The 26,598-nt window shown below is 41.8% G+C and overlaps 1 protein-coding gene across 2 annotated transcripts in view; it reads right to left on the bottom strand.

Annotated features, from left to right (window-relative positions):
• The window catches only part of VPS50 (VPS50 subunit of EARP/GARPII complex), a 183,385-nt gene that overhangs the window by 156,300 nt on the left and 487 nt on the right, over positions 1–26,598 (bottom strand). For both annotated transcript variants that reach the window (XM_075211803.1, XM_075211804.1), the window contains exon 2: positions 14,078–14,146. In XM_075211803.1, the coding sequence (XP_075067904.1) occupies positions 14,078–14,146 (69 nt within the window). The remainder of the gene's footprint in view (positions 1–14,077; positions 14,147–26,598) is intronic.

Genomic DNA, 26,598 nt, shown 5'->3' on the forward strand with positions numbered 1-26,598 from the left:
TCCCTAGCTTCCTGAGAGGCCTGATGCTTATGAGATGGTTTCTTAGCTGCATTCAATAAGCGTTCCAGTGAGGAAGTAGCCGCAACTAAATCCTGGGCCAAAAGCGCAAGTGATTGTGCTAAAGAGGATTCTATTTGGGACGCCCCTGTAGTGGACTGTCCAGACTGTGTATTTGACTGGTGTGGTGCAGAAACAGAAGTCGAAGGTTGTATGATGATAGAGAAAAAGAGTAATATTGAATCCACATGTTTATACATATTCACTTCCTAATAGATGGTGTGTGACACTGGTTAAGGCCAGTTTGACGATTTAACCAGCATTACATACAGGAGAATTTAACCCGAATCTGTCTGGGTGCAGGGCTCACTGTAACAAGGTCAGACGTGATAATTCTGACCTTTGCCAAAGACCAGAGGATGCGTTTTCCTCGTTATGTGCTCTGAGATATATTACCCTTGTGAGCTCTGCTAACGTCAAAGTCAAAGGACGCCAAGCAGGTTCAACCACGGACCTGGACGCAGATTGGGCCTGACTGTGATCCCTGATCTCCGCCTCACAGGCTACAAAGGGCCCCCGGGCGAGACTGTCCACAAGACAATTTTTCGCTACACTTGGCACAATTGTAATGCGTAATATATATATATATATATATATATATATTTATTATGAGCAACGGCACACAATACAATATATAAATCTTTCAAATAGATATAATTGTAATGCTAAACAGCGACAACAATGAGGGCCTCACACACAAACACACACACACTCTTAAAGACAATCAGATTGTATACAGAGCGGCATAACAAGGTTTAAAAACCTGTCCTGTATGAGGGGCACAGTAGGGACCACCCTGCTGGGATATCTGGGATATGGCGCTGAAAACTCTGTGCTGGCGCCAGGAAGTAGTAATGGAGCTTCCAGGACCTCACCTCTTCTCAGCCAATGGCTGCATCAGCGTCCACACACTCTCTGTACCCCCTTGTGTGACTTGCAGCCACAGCTGTGCTGTCCGATTCAACGGAGATCTGCTGTGGCTGCTCTGGTCCCCCTTCATGCTGGCAATGCTCGTTGCCTGGGGGGAGGAGGACGCGACCACAGAACCTGTCTTTGTGCTTCGGTCGCGGCTGTCAACAATAAGTAGCCATCTCTTGCCGGGAAATGTGAAAAATAAGTAGACGGCTGTGCTGGGGGTGAGGTAGCTGTCAAAGTTACTCACCCTGGCTCAGGGACCTGGGGTGGAGGAAGGCCGCAGGCGTCCCTGAGCCCAGCACTTCCCCCCCCCTATAAAAATGTAAAGATAAATATTAAATAAATATTAAATAAAGAAACATTAAATCCAGGGCAGGAGCCATGGAAAACATGCCTACTCATAAGGCACAAAACCTAAACAGAATAACCTTCCTGTGGGAGGGGTTACACTCACAGACTTAACTGTTTAAGTGCCTGGACTCCTGGTACCGCCTACTATACCCCTATGGATGACAGTGTCCCCCAATTGGATGTATGAGAAGCATTGTCTATTACAAAATAATTTTTTTTAAAACAATATTAGTTTTTACAACAAACAACGCTTATTTTACCTTATACAGAGTATATATTTTACCTCAGAATATATGTAACTTACATGAATTTACAGTGACTTTAAAACAGTATAACATTTAATGGACTATGACTGGCAGCTAAGTCTTTTACTTCATTTTTGGTCTGTCACTTTTATACAGTAACCTAAAATGGGTTTTATTTAAAAGAATGGTGCATTGACCACAGCATTTGCTTTCATTTTCTATTAGGATTGGTATTCCCATACATAAGATACTACCTTGTTCTGGATCTATTGCTTAATAAAGTCACGCATGTATTCTACCTTTTAAGTGTTGACCATTGGATTGGTACTCAAGGGTGCAACTGGGTGTCTGGGTCCCAAAAGCAAAATTGTGAGAGGCTCCTCTAAGCACCATATTAAAGTCCTACCCCACTATGATGTCTGCTCCTTCCAAAGTCAGTATCTAATATGGAAAACTTCTACGGCACAGTTTATGGTAAGTACTATCGTTCATGTACAATATTTCACCTTGGTAAATGTTTTTCCCTTTGGTGGAGCCGTTTGTACGCTGTTTACGGCTTTGACAAACATTCAGGTGTCAGGTTCTGATCAGAACGCACATACGAGAAAAAAAACAACATACATGGACCACTGATCCTTATATCAGAACACGTCTCACACCAAAACCATGAAAAATCGTGCAACTGCTATTTTCCAGTATCCTTGACTCACCGTTAAGCACTTAACAATACAGATTTTCTTCTGTTTATTGACTTTAGCAATTAGCCACATGCAATTTAATCTCACAATAAAAAAAATCACCTGTGTAGCTCTAACCTAAAGCTTCAGGTATCAGGAAGTGAAAAAGCTCCCGTCAGAATGGAGGATTCTGAGTTCTCAGAACCCTGCAACTCGCAGTTCTGCTTTTTGAATAATAAAACAGCATCAATATTCTAAACACATATAATAGCAAAACAAAAAATAGAAAATACACATTTCACCAAGGAGACACAAGGAAATCACAATGAACAGCCTTTTTCACTCACAACCCTCCATTTATTTATGAATGATGTGTGTCTGTGCATACAATTAACATACTCGTTACTCATCTGCGTAAAAATAAAATACAAGGAAAAAGCAATAAGTTTGGTGAAACAAACATTTATATGCAAAGCCACACACACAATCAGAGCACATAACGAGGAGAACGCATCCTCTGGTCTTTGGCAAAGGCCAGAATTATCATGTCTGACCTTGTTATAGTGAGCCCTGCACCCAGCCAGATACGGCTTAACGTAATGTGCTGTGCGTAATGCTGGTTAAATCGTCAAACTGGCCTTAACCAGTGTCACACACCATCTATTAGGAAGTAAATATGTATAAACATGTGGATTCAATATTACAGTTTTGCTCTATCATCATACATCCGTCTGGGGATCAAAACGTCTTCCAAAAATAGACATTTATTGGGAAAAAGAATCAAAGCAGTCGTGTTTGGAGCTGGGTTTTAGGTTAAATCCTTTTACTGAGTCATGCACATTCCCAAGCTAAAACTTTTCTACTTTCTATGTTGATTTATTGATTCTCTTTACATGACTTTCAGTGAACAATGGCTTAGAGCAATATCCACAGTTATTTCTAACTATGTTTAAGTGCCTCTTTTTCTTTGTTGAGATATTTGGACAACTATTGAAATCTCTTAAAGCATCTTAAAGCACAGTAATACCGTAACATCATGCACCATCTTTGGATGGTGCATGAGGTTACTGGATTGGCAGGTTAAAACTCTCCTATCATTCTCACAGTGGAGGCAGCCATTTTGTAGCATTACTGGTTCCTATTGAAAGGACATTGACAAAATGGCTGCCTCCACAGAGCTTTGATTACAAGGGCTCTTACATTTTCCACACCCAGAATTTCATAGTGGTGAATCAAATGAATTAATGCCTATTATTACATGCAAAACTATGGAACCAGGGGTCTAAAAATAAGAGGAAAATGGATATAACTTTTTTTTTATTTAACTGTCTCACTTTTTTACATGGAAGGAATCTCATCCAGCATGTAGATGACAGAAAAAAACTTGACATAATAATAACAGAAAGTTAGATTTTTCAGCAGACAAAGAAAGTGCCTCAAACTGAACGGGCCAGTTAGTAACTTTACACTATTCAATGTGCTATTAGACACTCAACAGCCATCACTGATCCCATGGAGAAAACACCACAACATTCTGACGGCATTTCTGTACGCTGATGAAGATGTGATTCAATTTAAAATGGAATTCTGAATGCTGCAACAATGCAGTTTGCATTGAATTAAAGAGGTAGTCCACATCAGGACAAAACTTATCCTCCTCCATCTTAATTATTTATTTATAAGGCACCACAAACCACGCGGCATTAGACAGTTGGTAGAACAAATCATATAAAAACAAATCCCACAGAAACAGGGACATACAAGGTGCATACATGAAACTGCTCACAAGAGCTTAGTCACCTTACTTTAACCTGCCCCTCTTTGTAACAAACCGGAACCAAACCTTTATCTGACACCGCGAAAACATACTGTGCTGTTCTTCACATCGATGGAGGCCTGAAACTGAAACATTCTTCCAGACGCTTAGTTCACTAGAGTGATGCCAATAGCGGGTTATTGAAAAAGGTATGAATGGTATGCTGTGCCGGCGGTGAGCAACTCCATCACTTTGGTGAAGCATGCGGTGTGAAGAATGATCCAATGTCTTGCCTTCAATTACCATGAGATGGAGAGGGACGTGGTGGTCAGGATAAATTAAGTGTGTGTGGGGGAATGGGGGGTTTTGTCGAAAAGTTGATAGTTCAAAACCCTTCTAAGACTGGTGTAATTTGCTGTGCTCTACAGTTACCAATCCACAACTGCACAATGATTGGTGCCAGAAGTAGGATGAATTGATGATTTATGTCTTCTAGTTTTTGTTTTGTTTGCGTAAATGCTTATGATTTACTCCCTGTTATTTATAGAAACATAGAATTTCACGACAGGTAAGAACCACTTGGCCCATCTAGTCTGACCATTTTTTTTTATTAACCTATGGTACCTTAAACTCTTATTTGATCATTTATTCTTTATAAGGATATTCTTATGTCTATCCCAAACATGTTTAAACTGCTCTACTGTATTAGCCTCTACCACCTCTGATGGGAGGCTATTCCACTTATTCACTACCCTATCTGTGAAGTCGTTTGTCCTCAAATTTCCTATGACTCTACTTCCCTCCAGTGTCAGTGCATGTCCTCATGTCCTCATGTTCTAATACTTCTCTTCCTTTGAAAATTTTCTCCTTCCTGTACCTTGTTCAAACCCTTGATATATTTGAAAGTTTCTGTCCCGCCTTTTCCTTCTCTGCTCCAATTGATACATATTAAGATCTTTGTACAAAGAAGGGCAACTAAAATGGTACATGGCCTGCAGCACAAAACTTACCCGAAAAGACTCAGTCTCTAATGTATTTATATCCTTCGGGAGATATGGCCTCCAAAATTGAACACAGCATTCTAGATGAGGCCGTACCAATGACCTATATAGCGGCATTATTACTTCTTTCTTTCTGCTACTGATTCCTCTCCCTATACAGCCAAGCATCTGACTTGCCTTCCTCAATGCTTTGTTACATTGCTTACCTGCCTTTAAGTTACCTGAAATAGTGGCCCCTAGATCCCTTTCCTCTTCAGTAATTTCCATTATTATGCCATTAATACTTTACTTAGTCTTTTGATTTGTGAGAGAGGTGGAGAGAGAGACACTGGGGTCAATTTTGATAGCAGCCAATTAACCCAATGTTGTTCAGCTGATTGGCCTGCGTGGGGCACGTGGGGGAGCTTTGATTGGCCTGCGTGGGGCACGCGTGGGGCACGCGGGGGAGCTTTGATTGGCCTGCGTGGGGCACGCGGGGGAGCTTTGATTGGCCTGCGTGGGGCACGCGGGGGAGCTTTGATTGGCCTGCGTGGGGCACGCGAGGGGGGGCTCACTGCCCTGCGTGGGGCACGCGAGGGGGGGGCTCACTGCCCTGCGTGGGGCACGCGAGGGGGGGGCTCACTGCCCTGCGTGGGGCACGCGAGGGGGGGCTCACTGCCCTGCGTGGGGCACGCGAGGGGGGGCTCACTGCCCTGCGTGGGGCACGCGAGGGGGGGGCTCACTGGCCTGCGTGGGGCACGCGAGGGGGGGGCTCACTGGCCTGCGTGGGGCACGCGAGGGGGGGGCTCACTGGCCTGCGTGGGGCACGCGAGGGGGGGCTCACTGGCCTGCGTGGGGCACGCGAGGGGGGGCTCACTGGCCTGCGTGGGGCACGCGAGGGGGGCTCACCGGCCTGCGTGGGGCACGCGAGGGGGGGCTCACTGGCCTGCGTGGGGCACGCGAGGGGGGCTCACCGGCCTGCGTGGGGCACGCGAGGGGGGCTCACCGGCCTGCGTGGGGCATGTGGGTAGATCTCATGGCATTTGGAGAGGCTGATGTGTATGTAAGGGGCACATGGTGAGATCTAATGGGAATGTGAAGGAGGTCTGAGGTGCATGTTGCCTATTTATGACTTTTTTTTTTTTATCCCCACTTCAACAGTTCCCTCCACAGTGATTGTGGATACAGAAGCAGCGTAAGTACTGTGGAGAGACTAAGTAACCTTTGAACCCTCCTTCACTGGACACAGCAGCAAGGTAAGAGCTGATCTGATTATTATTCTGAACATTTTGGCAGTGTTACATATCTTCTTTTTCACTTGACAAGATATTAGTAAATTATGTTTTATTTTCAATGTATGTGTGTGCATGTTTATACTGTGTATATCTATATGCACACATATATAAAAGGTAAAGTCGGCTGTTTGCCATATCTATGGGTATTTTTGGGCTCTTAGGCTCCGACTGGTTGGCCAACCCTGACCTAGGTCATCAATCATGTGTTGAAGTCCAGTGATTAAACCTGAATTTTTGCAACAGTTATGTGAACGGAGAAGCTTTATATCCTTATAACAATGACAACTAGTAGAAACTCAAGAATGATAGATTGTAAAAATGAAGTGAAAACTACAGTGAACAGTGACCTCTACTGCACAGAGCTTGGTCACGCTGGCAAGGATTTGTTTTGATAGTAGGAAATTAGAATTCGAAAAGTACGTTTTGACCGATAGATATGAAAGTGCTATAGATGAACCAGTTTCGCTGTGATAGGGATTGAGGGGGTTCTCAGGAATTGTACAGACAATTAGATCTGCCTGGTGATTGTGTCAGTGAGAAGGAATGAGCAAGTCTGCTAATGATCTACATCACAAAACAACACATGAACCCTAATGAACCCACTTATTAGGTAATTAACAGGAGGAAAGATCGTTTCACACCGATTGCTAAAGTAACAATACTATGACCATGTAATTAACACTAATTGCAAGAGTTAGTAAATGCATATATACACAGCACAACATCATTAATTTAATTGGCAATCAATATTTACCTCTAATTACAAAACCAAAGCACTTCAACACAAATGTACTATATTTGGAGAGACTTCACAGGAGTGCAGTATTCACATAGCAGCCCATGTCTCTCTAGAACAGACTACTGCAATTATTCAGTGACTTTGCCAGGAACAAAGTATGTGAAGTTTCATAAACCCACAATATATGCATTATTATTATAGTTTATTTATATAGCACCACCAACTACACTCCGCTGTACAGAGAATATTTGTCATCCAAATCAGTCCCTGCACCATTGGAGCTTACAGTCTAAATTTCCAAGCACGCACGCACAACCACAAAGAATAAATTTTGTCAGCAGCCAACTAACCTACCTGTGTGTTTTTGGAGTGTGGACAGAAACTGGAGCTCCATGCAAACTCCACACAGACAAGGCCATGGTCGGGAAATGAACTCATGACCTCAGACATGCTAACTAGACATGTCTACTCCTGACTAAACTTCGTACACTCCAACTCATAGGATGATTTGCAGAGTGCGCTATTGAGTGTTCTGCTCCCACAGGGAGAAAACAAGATTTATTTTTATTTATTTTTTTTAAATCAAGTATTGGCATTGAAAATTTTCCAGTAGAAATACAACACAAAACCAACATAACCCTGAGAAACACAACCCCCAGATCACAACAGAAATTAACTTCAAACAAGCGTGAAACAGAATTAATATATTTGCCAGACAGTGTAATTTCTTAGCTAAACAGTTCAGCATAATCAACACAAATAATTATAGTAGTAGTAGGAACAAAATATTAAAGATAGAAGCGCAGGCTGGGCTTAACTCCCGAATAGCACAGAAATGGGAGAGTAGAAAGAGGAGACGAACGACCATAATTGTCATAGTCTTGATGGGGGTTTATAACAAACTGAGATTTGCACCAAAGAGACCAAACTTTCTGGTAACTATGCAGAGCTGCTCTGCTGTCATTCATGTCTCCTTACATAATTAACCAAAGCAATACAATTGTGAGTATTAGGCATCTCAGGTGCCATCCAACATATAGCAATTATGACCTTAGCCAATGTTGTTAAATTAAAAATATAATTAAATAATGGTTTACTAAAACACTTCTCCATAGTAAGGATGAAGAGACAAATGTTAGGACAAAGGGCAGGGGTTGCTACCACTGTGGAACACATGTATTTCCAAACCTCTTCCCAGAATCCATGCACAACAGGACAACTCCAGAGCATGTGCCAAAAAGTACCAACATTTGGGGGTTTGAGTGGCATGTAGGGAAGTCTAAAGGGAGCTTTGGTGTACATATGGGAGCTGAGGGCATGGAGCAATAAGGGGTTAGTGGGATCATTTTGTGACAAGTGGGGGTCTGAGGTCAATGGAGGTCATCTAGAATGTCCCAATGCTTTTACTTGCGGTAAATGCAAGAGGTTGGAGTAGGGAGCGTTCGGAAAAATGCAACAGTGAGAACGGTTTCCATTGTCAGACTAGTTTTCATGCCTTGTACTAGTGTTAAAAGCATTCATAATATGACCTCTATCAGCCTGTGTGCACAATCATCAGACAGTGCTGGATCTCGTTATACAGCACAGTAATTAACAGGAATGTGACAACATTCTGAGAGCAACCTCTAAATAATTTTCTGTACGAGTGGGGTTGTTCTCTCACACAAGCAAAGATAAGGGCTTATAGATCACTACAACATATGCAAAATATTCATCGGATGCAGTTCTACTGTAACTTATGCCACTATGCCAGGTTACACTGGCACTATTTTACTATATAATCCTTTAAAATATACATGTCTGTGGAATTGTACTAATAGTACCTATGTGCCTCACAACAAGGAACTTGACTTATAAGTAATAAACGTAATTTTATTTTTCAACCCACCATAACATAACTCTCTGTCCTATTGTTATCAGAATCTCTGAGATATTACACAGGTAGGGGTGGGGGGGGGGGGTATATTTACTAATTTATTATTAATTATTATTAATTAATAATTTATTATTAATTATTAATATTATTATTAATTTATAAATTACTTTATTTAGTAAATCTAGCCCAGGGTGTTTGCTGTGAGACAACAGCCAGAAGTGTGGGGGTATTTACAATGTAAAGTGTCCACAGGCGTATCCAAGTTCTCTTACAACCATTATGTGTGCGAGTACCAGTTTACATTAATATTCCATTAAATGTGATGAGCGACTGATTGGCACTTCTCATTTATCCACAGTGAATAATTTTGAGGATATTTTGCACCAAACACTTAAATATGCTACCAAATGAACAAATAGCATTTCACAGAATGACATATAAGCAGAGATTAAGCTGAGAATGTGGTTTCATAATGCAAGACTGCCCCCTGCTGTCTCAATGTGTAAGTTTCACTGCAGTTAAAATAATGAGTAAGTCTTACCATCCTAAAACAATACATATGGCGTTTGTCATCAACTACACTAGCTCAACATGATCTGTGACACAAAACAGAACATGCAGTGAAAAAGAAAAACAAACTGACCAGCAGCTATAACATAACTAACAATCACTACTATAAGAAACAAACAATACAATATTTTGGGTAAATTTAGCATTTGAAAATAAGAGTCATAATTGACTAATATTTACCAGATGTTTCAGATTACAAAGATTACATACAAAATTAAATGTGGCACCTAAACAATTGCTGTGACTTTTACCAGGGCCGTAACTGGGGCTGCGCGATTGGAGCGACTGCCCAGGGCAGAACGCTGAAGGGGGGCGCAGTTCATAAATATTTTAGGCACATTTGATTAAAATTGAGGGCTAGGTAAGGCGGCATTTTGATTTCTCGCTTCAGGCGCTAAAATTTTAAGTTACGGCTCTGACTTTTACTGCGCACACTGCTTTATCTTCTACTGTAGATGTAATAAAATGAAATGACCGAACTCTACATTCAATACCCAAAAGAAGATTTTTTTTTATCAGATTACTGCTAACCCAGGAGGTAAAATCCTCTCTGCCTCATCAATTGTAGGACAGGCTGCAAAGTAAATTCTTACAATGGCCCCGATAGAAATTACATGTCAGAGAAAGGTTTAAGGAGAATAAAATAAAAGATAAGTAAAAAAGGACAGTAAAAGCCCTGTTTCTAGACATTATTCTGTAGAAAATAATAAGAACATAGAAAGAACCACTATCAAAGTTATGAGCACACTTAAGCTGAAAGAAGAATGGAGATACATACTCACTGGAAGATAGAAACTTACTGCTCCCAAAAATCAGATTTCTTGGAATCCAAAGGGTTTAACATAGATCTTGACAACAGCGGTTGTCAAGATAAATTTATCAGTTTACTTTATTTGATTGTTTTTCTTTTATGTTGTTAATTCACATAAACAAAGCTTTAAAGTTTAGAAATCAACTGGCCCTGATTGACCAGAGCCCCAGCTCCTGTGCTAGGAACGCACAGTGTCCTCTGTAACCTGTCAATACTGGGGCAAGAAGCTCTGCCGCGCTGACGAGGGTTAGAGGGGACCTGGGCAAATCGTAATTATATCCGGAGTTACCTTTTAAAATGTAGTAGATCTATACCCTTTATTTTGTAGGGAATCCTTTGCCAGGAAACACCTGTCCTTTCTTTAAAGTCAGCAGGGTCCCAATACTTCTAATGAAAATGACGGGGAATCCTCATTTTGCCGTGGGGTGGGGGGGTGGGACCAAAACTACGGTATTCGCCACAAATTGCATCATAGAGGCTCCCAGGGGAGAATAGCCTGCTCTCCCGGGAGTCCTACCCGGAATTGGGAAGGCTCCCAGAAATTAAAACATAGGTAGATACTTACAAAAATGATTCTTAGACTGTAGACAATTTTTTCTAGATTATTTAATGCAGGCACTGAGAGGTCTCAATAAGGCAGGGGATCATGTGATAGGGCAGTGATGGATCTGAGGGAGCGATGGGGGCGTCCCATTGCCCCCCCAGCAGCACAAGCATACCTTTCAAATTGTGGCCAAGATGCTGAATAAAACAGAGGAGGGGCGGGGCCAACCTGAACCAGCCAATCAGAATGAAGGAGGGGTGTGACTACACTCATCCGCTAAAAATAAAGTCTAGCTCTGCCTGTTATATTGTCATGGTCCCCTGGGCATCTAGATACCCACCCTGAGTCTGCACCTGCGTGGGTATGAGAGAGATTGCTTAACATGTCTTTATTTAGTTTTCAAACATTACACATTATCTATCCTATGTCTCTTGGATTCAAAGGTTTAATGAGGATTCATGTGAATAGTAATCCTACAGTTTCACTTAAAAATAAAAACAACACGTATTTGCAGTTATAGCCGGTGAGTCACATTTGCCAAACGTGATCATGTTGCTGATGTTTGTACCGTGCTGCTTCAAACGCTGACTCACAGTAATCAGATTCCTATTACGGTGTACAAAGGAAGATGGAAAGCTTTTGTCAAATTAATTAACAGTATCTCTATTCCTCTATTTACACCAGGCAGAGCAGTACAAGCCACAGACAGAATTTGCATATGGTATGATGGCATTTGGGTGACAAATGCTAATTATTACTGGGTGGTAAGACTAAACATGAAATACAATTTAGTCTCAAAGACTTATAGCTGATCCAAATTTGTTACGTTACGCACAATGAACCCACAGGCGGCTACAGCTTTCATCTATCAAATTTGCACACAAAAAAAAAAAAACAAGACTTGATGGAAATTCTGCAAGAACTGAGAAGAAAATAGTATCAGGACTAACTAAATCAAAGACTTTTTTTTACCAACAGAAGACTTTAAAATATCACCAATATGTGAAGCTTAGGCAACCTGCGGGTCACCATCTGTTGCGTCACTACAAATCCCAGCATGCCCTGCCAGATTGTGGCTGGAAAGCCAGAAGCTGCCTATCGCTCGTTTTTTTGTTTTTGTTTTTTTTTTATATGGCAAATGTCATGGCATATAAACAGTTTACATACTGCTGTACCAGGTCCATAGATCCTAATGTACGAATAGGCTGAATATTGATTTAGCCAACAAAATTCATCCCTCCACTGTGTGTAGCTGTAGCAATTACACTTTAAAGCATGAAATAAAAATTTGTCCATTTGAAGGTGTTAAAAATAAAATTAATCTTATATCATTTCCTTTACATTCATCTGTCCAAAGCTACAAAGTTAATGACATACTTAGTTTTAAAGGACAAGATATATGCTCAGCATTAATAGGAAAGGCCGTCTGTTTCATTAATTCCATTGAAGCAGAATAACTTAATTCATGGATTTCTGCACTTTTAAATTGTAAACCTGTCCAAGACTAAAGACGTAGCATTGAGCGGAGTTCCCACGAGATAAACTATGTTCTATCATACTTGCCTACTCTCCCGGACTGTCAAGGAGACTCCTGAATTTCAGGTAGTTGTCCCGAACTCCTGGGAGAGCAGGCCATCCGCCAGTGTCCTGTCCACTTTCCAGTGAAGTGCCTGGGACGCGGAGCCTCAGCGACGCAATTCTTGTCAAATCACATAATTTTTACGCAGTTCCTGGAAAGCGATGATTTGCGCTACCGCCACCCGACCTCCCCTTTCCCTGAGCATCACGCAGACTGAATACAGAGCAGAACAGTGCAGGGCTGTTATAGGCATTATCAGACGGTTCCAGCGACCGACACATTCCTCGTAACTATAACGTTTTTTTAATCCCTCCATATATAAACACCCTCAGTTACTGGCAAGAGTTAACAGATTTGCATGAAATCATATCTATTTAGTTCAGTTTTATCCTGGTTATAATGTCTTTGCACAACACCGATTGTGGCCTGCATTCAGGCTTCCCATACATTATGTACTACAAATCAATAAACAACTTTTTGTGCCTTTTTGTCTTAATAGAATGGGCTGCACTGTGTCAATCTGCATATGTTCTGTACAGTGTAATGTGCAGAACCTAGGTCACAGACCAATGTCGTCATATCAAAGCAACATTCCACGAGTAAAGTGTCCTACTCCTCCGCCCTCTCTCCTAGCATTAACATGCAACAAGGCTGGGAGTTTCAGTAAACAGTAAACTAATGCACTTTGCATTAGTTTAGGAGGAAATCACTCCCGGTGGTGAAACGCGTTTGGAGGAATCCCACACAGCGGATCAATGTAGTTTACAGTCATTTTGTTGTTTTTCATGTTAATGGATGTGTATTTTTTGTTCCTTCTTTATTTAATTTCTTAAGGGGGAATTCAATTAACAGTGTAATGCTTGAGAAAAACGCGGTACACACACAATTACCGGTAGTATGGCAATTTTAACGTGGATTTCTGCTCACGGCTCACAAGGCTGCAAGCAAAAATCAGCGTCGAAATTACTGTACGAACGGTAATGTTGCACACTATTACTATGGTAACGGTAATAGTACACAGTTGGGGGTGCTAGCTGGGGCAGAGCTGAAATCAGGAACAAGGTTCCAGAATTTGGATCAGTATGTGAAGATCTGGGGGTTATTTACTAAACTGCGTATTTGAAAGAGTGGAGATGTTGCTTATAGCAACCAATCAGATTCTAGCTGTTATTTTGTAGAATGTACCAAATAAATGATAGCTAGAATCTGAGTGGTTGCTATAAGCAACATCTCCACTTTTTCAAAACCTGCAGTTTAGTAAATATATCTCCTTGGTCTCTCACCTTTGTACTTTGCAATGTTTTTATTCCATTGCTAAAACTGCACCTCTATATGTCCATTACTGCATATAATGTTCCTAAATGTTTGGCAGTACAGGAAAGTAGAAGCTGGAACTAATTAGCAGCCCCCCAGAGGATATGTAATAAGCAGGGGAGTTAACGCACCTCAAAAAACACATATGCCTTGAATTTAAATCTCTTCTCCGGCAAAACAAAACCTCCGCTCTGGTTATGAGGACAATGAGACAGAAGACGCCTAGCTCCCATTTAGCTTGGAACGCTCAATTAGACAGATGCTCCCACGCCGTCACTGACGTTTTAATCCACCAATCCATGCTCTTCCCATATAAATGGAGACAGACTACATAGAACAGTGAGTGTATAATAAATTAAATATATTACCTTTGTTGGAATTCGAAAGTTCTCAACCGGACTGAGATCATGGACGCTGTCTTGTGGGCTTTTGAGACCCTAGAAAAACATTAAACAAATGAAGCAACAATAAAAGAATGTATCCATGCATGCTAGAAATATGTGCAATTACCATCTAGTATAGAAACTTGTCTGCTTGTCACAATGCTGCTATGTCATTCAGGTCTATCATATCCATTCAATGCCTTAGACATTCCAACACACTGTGGGGGGTATTCAATTGTCAGCGAATTAATTTTTTTTAGCATGTTAAGTCATTTTAACACTGTTTTTTTTTTATCATTTTCAAGCGGGTTAACTTTACTCGCAATTCAATTCCATTTTTAACGCTACGTTTTATTTTTCATGAAACGGTCCTCTGCGCTGCAGTAGAAGGTCTATTGAAAGTATAGGGTCTGCGAGAGGCAGCCGCGTTAAAAGCTATTCAATTGTTTTTTAACGCAGCGGGTAAAAAAAAAAATCTCGCTAACACTTGAATCCCCCCTGTATATTGGTTACATTTACCATGGTTCCCTGAATATATTTATTAGCATCAGGCCCTTTCTCATCTTTATTCATATACTATAATTTTAAAAAGAAAAAGTGGTGGTGATATCTGTATAAACCATGAGTTGTGAGGTCATCACTTGTGTTGTATAAGGAACAGGGCTCACTCTATCACAGATTACAACTGATACAAAGTCACCTTGGATTTCTGTGATCTGTATACAAGCACTCATGCGTACAAATGTATTGCTTTAATATTGCTACAGAAGTCCTCACTGGCTTCCAATACACATATAACTTTCAGCAGGAGTGCATTATTCCAAAGTTAAATGGACATTTTTACATATATCACAAGTCACCTTAAATTCTGTGATTTGTATAAAAGCTCCTGTCAGCATGCAGACTTATGGTGCACACTGCTAGTGAGTTGTGGGGGGCTGGAGGGATAGTGAACTGTGCTGCAGTGCTCTCAAGTTTAGTATATGAATTACCAGGCTGATGTTAGGTCAATAGGTGCGTAACCGTCCACTGGGAACAATGGTGACCTCATTTACAACACAATGTGCACCTTAAATTGCTTTGATTTTGTACTCCTGAGTCTTGATAGTGTCCCGGAGAACTTCATGGAGTGTTCCTACTCTAAGGAGACATCGCTAGTCCAACCCCCGACCACTGTAGAACCACCCTTTTAATTTAAATGAACCTTTTCCACTTTTCTCCTAAAATACTGCCTAATTTAGCCTCACTTCTGTATTAAATTAACCTAGAAAGTGAGAGAAAGAGACTGCATGTATTACATTGCTCAGAGTGTGCCTAGACATGCGCTAAGTACATCCCATAAAGAGTATAGTGATGAGGCCTAATGTGTGAGCTGGAGCAAAATTCAATCCCTGGCTGAGTTTATTTTTGTAGAACGATGAACTACCCTAAAAATACACCCAACTTCACGCCTCAATTTCAATAATCCCGCTGTACAAAAATAAGAGTATGTGTACACCTATCCCGTACTTTACAAGGAACACCTTCATTCCTTCATTAGCATATGCAAATTTCTGCTCTTATGCAAACAACGCCATTAGGTGCTACAAACACATACGTGGAAATGTAGGAGAACCAAGACAAATAAAGAGTATTTTTACACTGTTAGCATATACAACATGTTGGTGATCCAAACCCAATAGTATCCTAGCATCTATATTGCCTCTCTAGTTTTCAGTTTGGGTGTAGAAACGCGTCGCATTGAGTATACCGTCTACCAACTATCCCTAACTCGGTAAGAAGCAAAAACAGGGAAGGAAAGAAAAACAAAAAGATCTTTAGAAACCTTCCACCGGTGACATCAGTAAAACTCCATCAACGCACCCACTAGCCAACAATAGCAGAGCTTGCAATCACTCCCATATCTAACACTGTGACACTTTATATATAATATTACACGTGCCGTTTTTGTATTCAGGAATAATGAGAATTCTTGAAAAACTGACTGTCACTCATTTCTAGTGACTGGATAGGCTACATACTTGTGACTATCAGTTTAGGAGATAAAACGTCTGCCTCCAAAGTGTGTATTTATTTCCATTGCTGGATACTGCACATTGTTCTGCACATAGTCAACAGTAAGTGACATTATACAATTATACAACCACTGGAAAAATATATCACTTCCAAATGGCTGTCAAATTCCTTCAGGAACAATGTGCAGCAAGACAAGAACATACAATGCAACCAAAACGGCTTCTACTATCAGAACAAGCAACTACAAATATAGGGGTGTCTACTTCTACCAACCCTTCCTTATTATACCTGGTCCATATCAAACAGGATCCCACCATTGCCTAAAGCAGGGAGCCAGCTCACACCAAAGCCTGATGCACTACAGAGACGCTTCCATCCACTCCTCTCAAGCTTCATAGAGAACTAGACAACTTCATCATCATCATCCTATATTTATATAGCGCCACTAATTCCGCAGCGCTGTACAGAGAACTCACTCGCATCAGTCCCTGCCCCATTGGAGCTTACAGTCTAAATTCCCTAATATAGACACACACACACTCACACAGACAGACAGAGAGGGAGAGACTAGGGTCAATTTAGATAGCAGCCAATTAACCTACCAGTATGTTTCTGGAGTGTGGGAGGAAACCGGAGCACCCAGAGGAAACCCACGCAAACATGGGGAGAACATACAAACTCCACACAGATAAGGCCATGGTCGGGAATCAAACTCATGACCCCAGTGCTGTGAGGCAGAAGTGCTAACCACTAGGCCACTGTGCTGCCCACAACTTGGACCTGCAGTATTGCTGCAGTGCAATCTGGCTCTCAGCTTCCATTTTTCCTATGCAGGTTATATTAAGGTGGGATTGGCAAAAAGTGGACCTTTAAAAGAGAGCCTGGACAAAGCCCTGGAGCCACATGGACATGAAACACTCAAATCAAACTAAGAAAAAATATTTTTGCATTAAAGTAATTCCCCCACAAGCAGAAACATGGACCCTTATAGTGCCTGATTGGAGTTAAGATGTTGACTGCAGATACCAGTTTTCCATAACTTGGATAAGACCCATCAAAAATCTCTGGGCTATAACACCAAACCAGGGTGGTCCCGGTCATCCTGGAACTCTGTGGTCCGGCTAGTACAAGGGGGGAGATATTGGGGAAAAAATGTTCTCCTTTAATTTCCATCAAGCATAATGTATGCAAATCTGCCCTGCTTTTTGGATTATGAAGGTTCCTGAATTCTATATTATATTTACCTCCATATTATTATTTGGGAGCTTCTGCATTCAATAATAACTTTCATATAAAACCAATTGATATTTCTGTTGCAATTTCCTAAAATGTGGATGATTACATTATCATGTTAGAATATCATTCTAATTTTAAAAGTGTTGGCTTTGCACAATCGAATCAAATAAAATGGCCATCTGCAGTGTTCATATCAGGCATTCCCGAGTGGCTTTACAAATATGGAAATATTCATTTTTTTAATATTATTGCTCTCTTTACAGGAGTGGAAATAGTTTGATAACATCAGTTTAACCACTACTGAAATGCCAAATATGCCTCTGCAGGTGCAAAATCTGCATAATACGCTAAGCATTTTGCATTGTAAACATTTTGTATCCTTATTTGGAAACAGCCCAAATGTCTCCAATAGCATGGTGACCATCTGGATCGGAGTTCATGGGACCTGCTCCAGAACCTAATGCTTTCATACTCAATCTGCCAATCCTCAAATGATTATTAACTCTGCCATCCTAATAAGCATGCACATGGTGTCTCCTGGGATACCATTAGATGATACTATTTTGCATAACTAAATCTGAAGATTCTGATCCGTGTGGGACCACAAATTTAATTTCTTACTGAAAAATGACTAATACAGGAAAAACAGAAGGTATTAAATACGTGATTGTTACATTTGTAAATATTCTTTTTACTACCATCTGCAATAAACTGTTATAAAACATAAAATCCATTATTCATGTTGTTCACAGGGTCATCAACGTCACGAACTGTGAAACTACCGCCCCGCTTTAACTCTCAAGAAAACCTAATCTTTAACGTATAAAGTGGTCTACAATTGTTTTGCTCTATCAGTTGCAACCTCATCTCTAAGTATCCCCTTTGACCATCTATGCTAGTCTCAGAATCTGTTATGAGCCACTTGTCATTACTTTCTCTGATGCCTCTGCAAAACTTCTCTAGAGCTGCACCACTTCTCTGGAACTCTCCACCTTGTTCCACTGGACTAATCTTTAGTTTAAATCAACTTTTAAAAAGTTCATTCAAAACGTATCCTTCTGCCTTCATTAATTTATTTAAATCAGTCCACACCGAGTTATTTTTTTCCCTTTTCTCATATCGTAATCTTTAGTGAACAATCTGTTCCAGATTTATAGTTTATGGAATGTCTGTTCACCCTCTTAAATACTATTGCACTGCACAAAATGAACATAATTATATCTAATTTAGGAACAAGTGGACAAGAAGAAGAGCCATCTGTACTTTTTAGCTAAGAATTTCATCATGAAAAAGGGCAATTATCATTGTAGTGAAACAAAATTTCAAGGTACAACCTTGAAATGCTAGGAGAAAAATAATACCCTTTCACACCAAAATCCCAGGTCAGACATGGGATAATAAACACGGTTTTAAACCTAATACCCCTTTCACACAGAGGCATGGACCCGGAAATAACCCAGGTCGCTGCCTTTCACGCTGGACCCATGTCTGGCCTGTATTTTCAAGTCGAGCCCCTTCAAATGAGCAGCTTTTAAGAGAATCCAGATCGAATAACCCAGGAACAACTTTCACACAGAAGTTTACCCGGCTTCAACCCAGGAATAACCATGGTCGCATGCAGGCCCGGCGCTCCCATTAGGCAGCGGTAGGCAGCTGCCTAGGGCGCCGGGCTCTGGGGGCCGCCACTGAAATATTCCACGTTGTAGAATGCTGTGCGGCGGCCACGGAATTTATTTTCCCTGGTCGCCGCACAGCTGCAGGTCCATGGTGGGGGTGTGGTGATTGATCGTCGCCCCCACCGACGATAGGACGCACGGTGCCTCCCTCCCTTTACCACTCACTGTCTGTCGGGAGTCACGTCATCTTCACGTCCCGACAGTCAGTGAGCAGCCCGGCAGAGAAGAGCAGCTGCAGCATGAAGAAAAAGTTTAGCAGGTAAGTAAAAAGGGGAGCATTGTTTAGAAGGGAGAAAGAGCATTGTTTAGCAGGGAGAAAGAGCATTGTTTAGAAGGGAGAAAGTGCATTGTTTAGCAGGGAGAAAGAGCATTGTTTAGCAGGGAGAAAGAGCATTGTTTAGCAGGGAGAAAGAGCATTGTTTAGCAGGGGGTGGGGAGAGCATTGTTTGGAAGAGGGGGGAGAGCATTGTTTAGCAGAGGGGGTAGAGCACTGTTTAGCAGAGGGGGGAGAGTACTGTTTAGCAGAGGGGGGAGAGCATTGTTTAGCAGAGGGGGGAGAGCATTGTTTAGCAGAGGGGGGAGAGCATTGTTTAGCAGAGGGGGGAGAGCATTGTTTAGCAGAGGGGGGAGAGCATTGTTTAGCAGGGGGGGGAGAGCATTGTTTAGAAGGGAGAAAGAGCATTGTTTAGCAGGGAGAAAGAGCATTGTTTAGAAGGGAGAAAGTGCATTGTTTAGCAGGGAGAAAGAGCATTGTTTAGCAGGGAGAAAGAGCATTGTTTAGCAGGGGGTGGGGAGAGCATTGTTTGGAAGAGGGGGGAGAGCATTGTTTAGCAGAGGGGGTAGAGCACTGTTTAGCAGAGGGGGGAGAGTACTGTTTAGCAGAGGGGGGAGAGCATTGTTTAGCAGAGGGGGGAGAGCATTGTTTAGCAGAGGGGGGAGAGCATTGTTTAGCAGAGGGGGGAGAGCATTGTTTAGCAGAGGGGGGAGAGCATTGTTTAGCAGAGGGGGGAGAGCATTGTTTAGCAGAGGGGGGAGAGCATTGTTTAGCAGAGGGGGGAGAGCATTGTTTAGCAGAGGGGGGAGAGCATTGTTTAGCAGAGGGGGGAGAGCATTGTTTAGCAGGGGGGGGAGAGCATTGTTTAGCAGGGGGGGGAGAGCATTGTTTAGCAGAGGGGGGAGAGCATTGTTTAGCAGAGGGGGGAGAGCATTGTTTAGCAGGGGGGGGAGAGCATTGTTTAGCAGGGGGGTAATGGTCTGCTGCAGGGGCTGCATTGTTGACAGGGGGATATTGTTGAGCAGGGTGGGGGTGGTGTGCTGCGGGGGGTACATTAAGTGGGGAGGGCAGGTGTGCTGCAAGGGGGGGGGCATTGCTAAGCAGTGGGGGCGGTGTGCTGAGGGAGGGCATTGTAAACCAGGGGGGTGCTGTGGGGGCCACATTGTGATGCAGGAGGGCCACATTGTAATGTAGGGGGAGCAGTGTGATTAAGGTACATGTCAGGGCATAATACATAGAAAAGAACTCAAGTTATCACAAAAATTGTGTTATCGGCTTATTGTGTCAAGTTTTTTTTTACCGACATCTAATACCTGTATACCACTCCTCTAGAAATTGTATTTGCCACTGGACAGCAGTGGATTCTGGGCAGTGTTCTGCATGAAACATCAGTGCATCTGGACCGCTGGTGGAGGTAAGGCTTATCTTTTTTTTTGGTTTTTTTTGGTTATAAAACCAAGTTTGTGACGGTCTGGGAAGTGGGTATTTGGAGTCTGTTGGGTAGGGGTGGGGCGGTGGTTTGAAACTTTGCCTAGGGCGCCGAGACACCTAACACCGGCCCTGGTCGCATGACCCAGGTCCATGCCTCTGTGTGAAAGGGGTATTAGTAATGTGTTGGCCTCTGTTAACGGGGTTATACAGCATAGATGGACGGATCTCAGGTACCCAAAGTGCCTAAAGAATTACTGCTATCTTTTGGGGAATCATATCTATTGATGTCTTTATCTACGTCTGTCCCCTGGTTCGTTGACCAATTCTGTGCCAAGGACCTCAGTTGGTATCCATTCCTTTGTTTCCAACGTTGAGTAAATAGCTTTCATCTCTAGGCACTTTGTAGGGAAACAGGCAAAAAGTGAAAAGAATGATATAGGGATACCAAATAGGAGCACTATATTAGCAGATGCATCTACCTGCCTGGGGCATAATAAAGTCAGTATATAAATATTTCTGTGTTGGACATATTTTCCCTATATGTTAACATGCTAATAAAGTAGCCTCAGATGGAAACACATCTTCTAACAATGGGAGCACTGTGGGAGTGCTGCTGTGGGAATTATAGGATCCACAGCCAGTACACACACACACCAGCAGTAATACGAGAGCTTCCGGCTCTCACATGATCCTGCGTTGAATTCATACAGAGATACAAAATGAACTATTTGCATCTTAAAAAAAAAAAAAAAACACTGAAAAAAACTCTTTGTTTTTGTCACATGTATTCCAAGTGTAATTCATATACTTGTCTCAATAGTAAATAAAAGAGCACGGATGCGATCACAACTCAGCAATACCAAATAAGGAACAGCATTACAGTCATTCATGAAAGCATTTGTATCACATCACATTGTATCTCTAGGCTTCATTCATACATGCACAGATCTGCTGACAACAATATATGTGGTGCAGTTAGGCTGGGTACACACTACAGAAACTTTCTTCCAATGTGACATGTTTAACGATTTTACAAACAATAGAAAGAAGAAAAAATAAAAAGTTCCGATCAACATGCAGATTCATGTGTAGTACACACTATACACGTTTTATACGATTTACCGTCAGTCTGTGCTCTTCATCTGTCATAACCATAGGATGAAAAGATTGTGACTCTACACACACTCCATAGAGATCAATGAATACTGCCGGTCCTGAGTGCATATACACTGCAGGATTGGAACATTTTCAGTTGTTTAAAAATCAAATGAACTGATACAATGTGCTTTGGAACAATAATCGTTCAATGGTGCAGTGTACACACTAATGCGATATCGGGCCCAACGCTCGTTTATAATGTGATTGGCCCAATAATCGGCTGAAAACACTGTAATGTGTACCCATCCTTTGTGTTCATTAGAAACAGCACTGTCATCAATGTATCAATGATGACATCTTCCAATATAACATGACCTAGTGGAAGACATGCTCATTGATACACGCCAGCTCTGTTTCTTTGAATGAACACTAACATAATCGTCATCAGATCTGTGCTTGTATGAATGAAATGGCTGCAAACGTATCACATGTTCCCAATCAGCGGCAGTAACATGAGAGCTGCAGGATCTCATGAGATCATTTGTTGAACTCCTACAGATATACAAAGTGACTTAGTATGGCATTCACAGAAAAATATCTGCTGATGAATGAGCAAATCTTATATAGGGAATGGTGTATTTTCAATGTCTCTTTCCCATAAACAGTGGTTTCCTATCGCTAGGAGTTACTATTTTTTTTTTTTTTTTTTACAGTTTTATTTTTGAGAAGGTCAACAATGAGCATCAGTCCAAGGCAAGATCTGTTACAAACAAGTTATACATATTCAGGGACTAATACAATCATTGTGTATCATACCGAGAAGAGTCTTGATATTGACCAAATTTTAACTATAAGGGTAGAAGAAAGAAAAGACAGAAAAGAGAAGCTAGCCAGAGAAAAGTGGACAAGACAGATAGGGAGGTGGTGTGGCAGGCCAAGGTAGTTACTACTTTTACTCTTGCTGCTGGGTACCATGGGACACTCTCTGTATGTGACTACAGCCTACGGAGGTGGTATATTGAACGTCCGCTAATACCTAATGGAATACACCTGAAAAGGAGCAGTGTATCAACAACAAACATAAAACCAATGGGAAGTTTGTACCCTTACATACTGGAGCGCTACAGTTTTTTGCCACTGAAAGTTTTAGCCTGGTTGGAGGGAGCAAGATCAAAATGGAAGTGGACAGATAAGGGTCACCTCCAGCAGGCAGGCTCAAAGGCTGAAGCAAGCTACATACAGGAGAATGAAGGAGAAGACTTTTGTAAAGTAGAACATGAGTGAAGTGACCAATTCCAGGACTCTTTTAAAGGCACAAAAAATTAAGCAATGCCCAATTCCCAACATTCAACTCTGTATGGGCTTTGTGGTCAACTTCATCAGTTCCGGAGCCAATGGAGGTTATTCCAGCAAGGATCTCTAACGGTTTAATCATGAGATGCTGGATTCATAGCTTTAAAATTTTTGTAGAGATCCTCTAATATTTTAGTTGTAGGAGAAGCTTTCTGTTTGTCGTTTATTGTCTCGAGGCCACACAGAGGGTCGTCAACTTGAGGCCCAACAGGTCAGCGTGGGAAAAAGTCAGAAGCATCCCAGGATTAAGCTTTTGGTGGACAACAACTCAGGTGTTTAACTCATCTATTATGGCCAGTTCTTGCAAGTGTTTTGCAATTTAGATGTTGTTAAATGGCAAAAAATCCTCCATGGGAGACGGAGCTCTTGCACACATCTGCCATGCACAGTGGTACAGCCATACCTTCCTACATATTTTTATTTTAACAGACATACTTACTTAATCAATTAATATGTCAGCCTTTGTTGACAGCTCATCTGACCTCCTTGATATGATAATGCCGTGCATGGCAAGTTTATACATAGCTGAAAGCAGCATTGCGTTACACACATCAATGAAACACCTGAAAAACCTGTATTTAATGCAACTGTAGTGTACAATATTCTCAAAATGGTGATAACTAACACTACGGTGCGCTCCATTTGCACACGCACAAAAGAAAAGTGTCCATAATGTGACCGTATAGAAGCTGAAAATGGTATATGGAAACAGAATAAGGTGAAATCTAATTTAATGCTAAAATGCAAACTAATATAAGTATAAGGTATGACAGGATGGACCGTCTATGCCCCTCTGTCTGTTGTTGCTGGGAACCGGCTAGGCTTACTGTGCCACCATTCTCTTTCTCTATCCCAAATGCGCCCACTAACCGCAGTAGGAGGGGCTTAAGTTGCTGCCACCACTGGACTCCTTATCGGCATCCAGAACCGGGTTCCTTCTGGGTAAGTGTCGCTGCTAGTGTACCCCGGAGCTGGTGTACTTGGGCTAGTACCCCTGTCCTCTTACTATGGATCAGGGTTGCTGTGGATGGATCCCCCCTGGCCTATCACACGCAGAGTGGTGGTACTGGAAATCTGGGTCCAAACCTCAGAACAGCCGGGAACAGATTAGAGTTGGGTCCAATCTGTAGGTCACAGAAATTTCAGCATGGAAAGGTTGTCAAGCAGGTCTTTGAAACAAGTGATGTTTATTTGCTCAAGTAGTCCTAAGAAGGACAGTTCACACGCCAGTCTGTGGTACTAGCGATCTTTCCAGAAATATAGATGGTACAAGACTGATACATTTATGCTCAAACAGCTCACTTTTTATACAGTTCTGACATAACTAATGGCAGGGGGCAAGTCAGCCCCCTGATCGATGAAGGTTCCGCAACGTCTGAGCTATTTTTAGTATCAGGATACGAAATATGTTTCACGAACATGGATTTACATGAAATGCAAAGCTAACAATATTTACACTTATTTGTGATATCCTAAAACGTGTTGTTATTTCCTACATCCTGTTTTAGACACTAGGACACTTAGGAAATCTAACAGCAAGTCTAATTAAACCTTCCAGTTACTTCAGGGGAGTTGGACAATCACACATCAAAAGGTTAATTAACATGAGATTAACATGGGTCCTCTCTTCAGACAAGTGCAGAATACACATTTCCTCCACTTTACTGCTAACTTGAGAATTCCCAAAGAAAAGTTACAAAACCCCAATCAAGTCATTTCCCTACATAACACATCCCCATGTAACACGATAAGTGCTTTTGCAATTATACATTGGTGCCTGCACCTCTGTTTGAAATACATTCTAGAATAAATTATTTCTACATGATCCAGCCACAAATAAGTTATTTTTTAAGTGGTCCAGCCACATAAGATCTTGCATAATTGGGCATTAGTTTTAAGAGTTTAACATACCTTCTTAAAGGGTATTAACATTTTTGACAATACAAATAATGCATGCTTATGAACCTGTATACAAAATCTGAAAAGCGTTTGCTTAATGTCAATTTTAACATTGCCACTTAGTCAGGGAAAAACTAGAGATGTTCAATGACCCCCGTGTTCTGGTTTTGGTTTTGGATCCGAATGACAAGGTCTTGCTTGGTCACGACTGACCTTACAAGATACCCCAGTGACAGTTCCAGAACTAGCACTCATAGAGAAAGGAAAAGGCCTCATTCTTTCCTTTTCACTGTGTGTAGAATGGCATGTTGGCAATTTTATTTTTTTCTGCAGACAACTTTGCCTAAATTAAAGGTCTTTTTTTCTTGACCAAGGTAAAATGTGTTTTTTTACATTTTTGTTTCCCTGACTTAAAAACACTATACACTTTAACATAGGCTTTAGCAGATGACGTAGAGGGATTACTATCATCATGACTGGTGCCAGCAGCTGCTTGGTGCTCCTGGTCTTCTGTGTTCTGCTGCGAATCCATTTTGATAACACAGTACAATGTGACTGCAGATTAAGAACAACGGTGCCAGCCCTATTATTTCTATTTTAGCAATGACAATTAGCAATGGCGCTCTCCTCTTTGTGTTTTACTTATATAGCACAGTATAATGTGACTGCAGATTTAGAAGACCAAGCGTGCCAGACCTATTAATTCTATTTCAGCAATGAAGCAATGGAGCTCTCCTGAATGTCACTGGAGACTTTGAAGAACACTGCTACCCCCTCCTCTTTCTTTTCTACCTATGACGCTGCCCAACTGCGCTAGAGACTGCCAAGAACTGTGCTACCCCTTCTGTGTCCCTCTGTGAAATGGCGCTGGATCGCCATGCAGGGCGGTACTTATAGAATCCAAAAGTAGCGAGATCCGTGACCAGACGACACAACAATGACATTTTGCCTCGTTTTCAATTCCAAGGCCGAGCGACAGTACCGAAAAAGCTTGGTACTCGGATCTGCTAAGTTTGGGTGTGTACGGTTCTCAGGGAACCGAGCCTGAGCATCTCTAGGAAATACAGTGCCCTGCTAGGCCCCAAGGCAAAGTTGGGGTAGTGGCCAGATGGTGTTGTTCTCACCTCACGGGTCACCTCCACTCTGTTCTCAATAAATTAGTGGGCTCTATTTAGCAAGCGCACAACTGGTGCATTTTCAGGAGAGGACTCCACTCTGCTCTTTGAGAGCAGAGTAGCGGCCTCAGGGCAGGAGCAGGACCTCAGAGGTGGGAGTAACCCCACATTGCCAGACTCCCCTCACCTCCGGGCCCTGTAGTCACAGCACCCCTATAGTACCACCCCTGTGCTTAGTAAAATACAATGTAGTTCTATGGGAACACTCCATACTACACAATGCTGCAGGGAAGGTTAGACGTGTGTGATGGGACATGGCGCTAATGCTTTGTTACAGTTTTCTCTATGCTTAACTAGCAGTTTTTCAACACCTGTATGAGTCCAAGAGCAAAGGTAATCAGCTTCTGG

This window comes from Mixophyes fleayi, chromosome 5 (genome assembly GCF_038048845.1).
Source record: "Mixophyes fleayi isolate aMixFle1 chromosome 5, aMixFle1.hap1, whole genome shotgun sequence".
NCBI lineage: Eukaryota > Metazoa > Chordata > Amphibia > Anura > Limnodynastidae > Mixophyes > Mixophyes fleayi.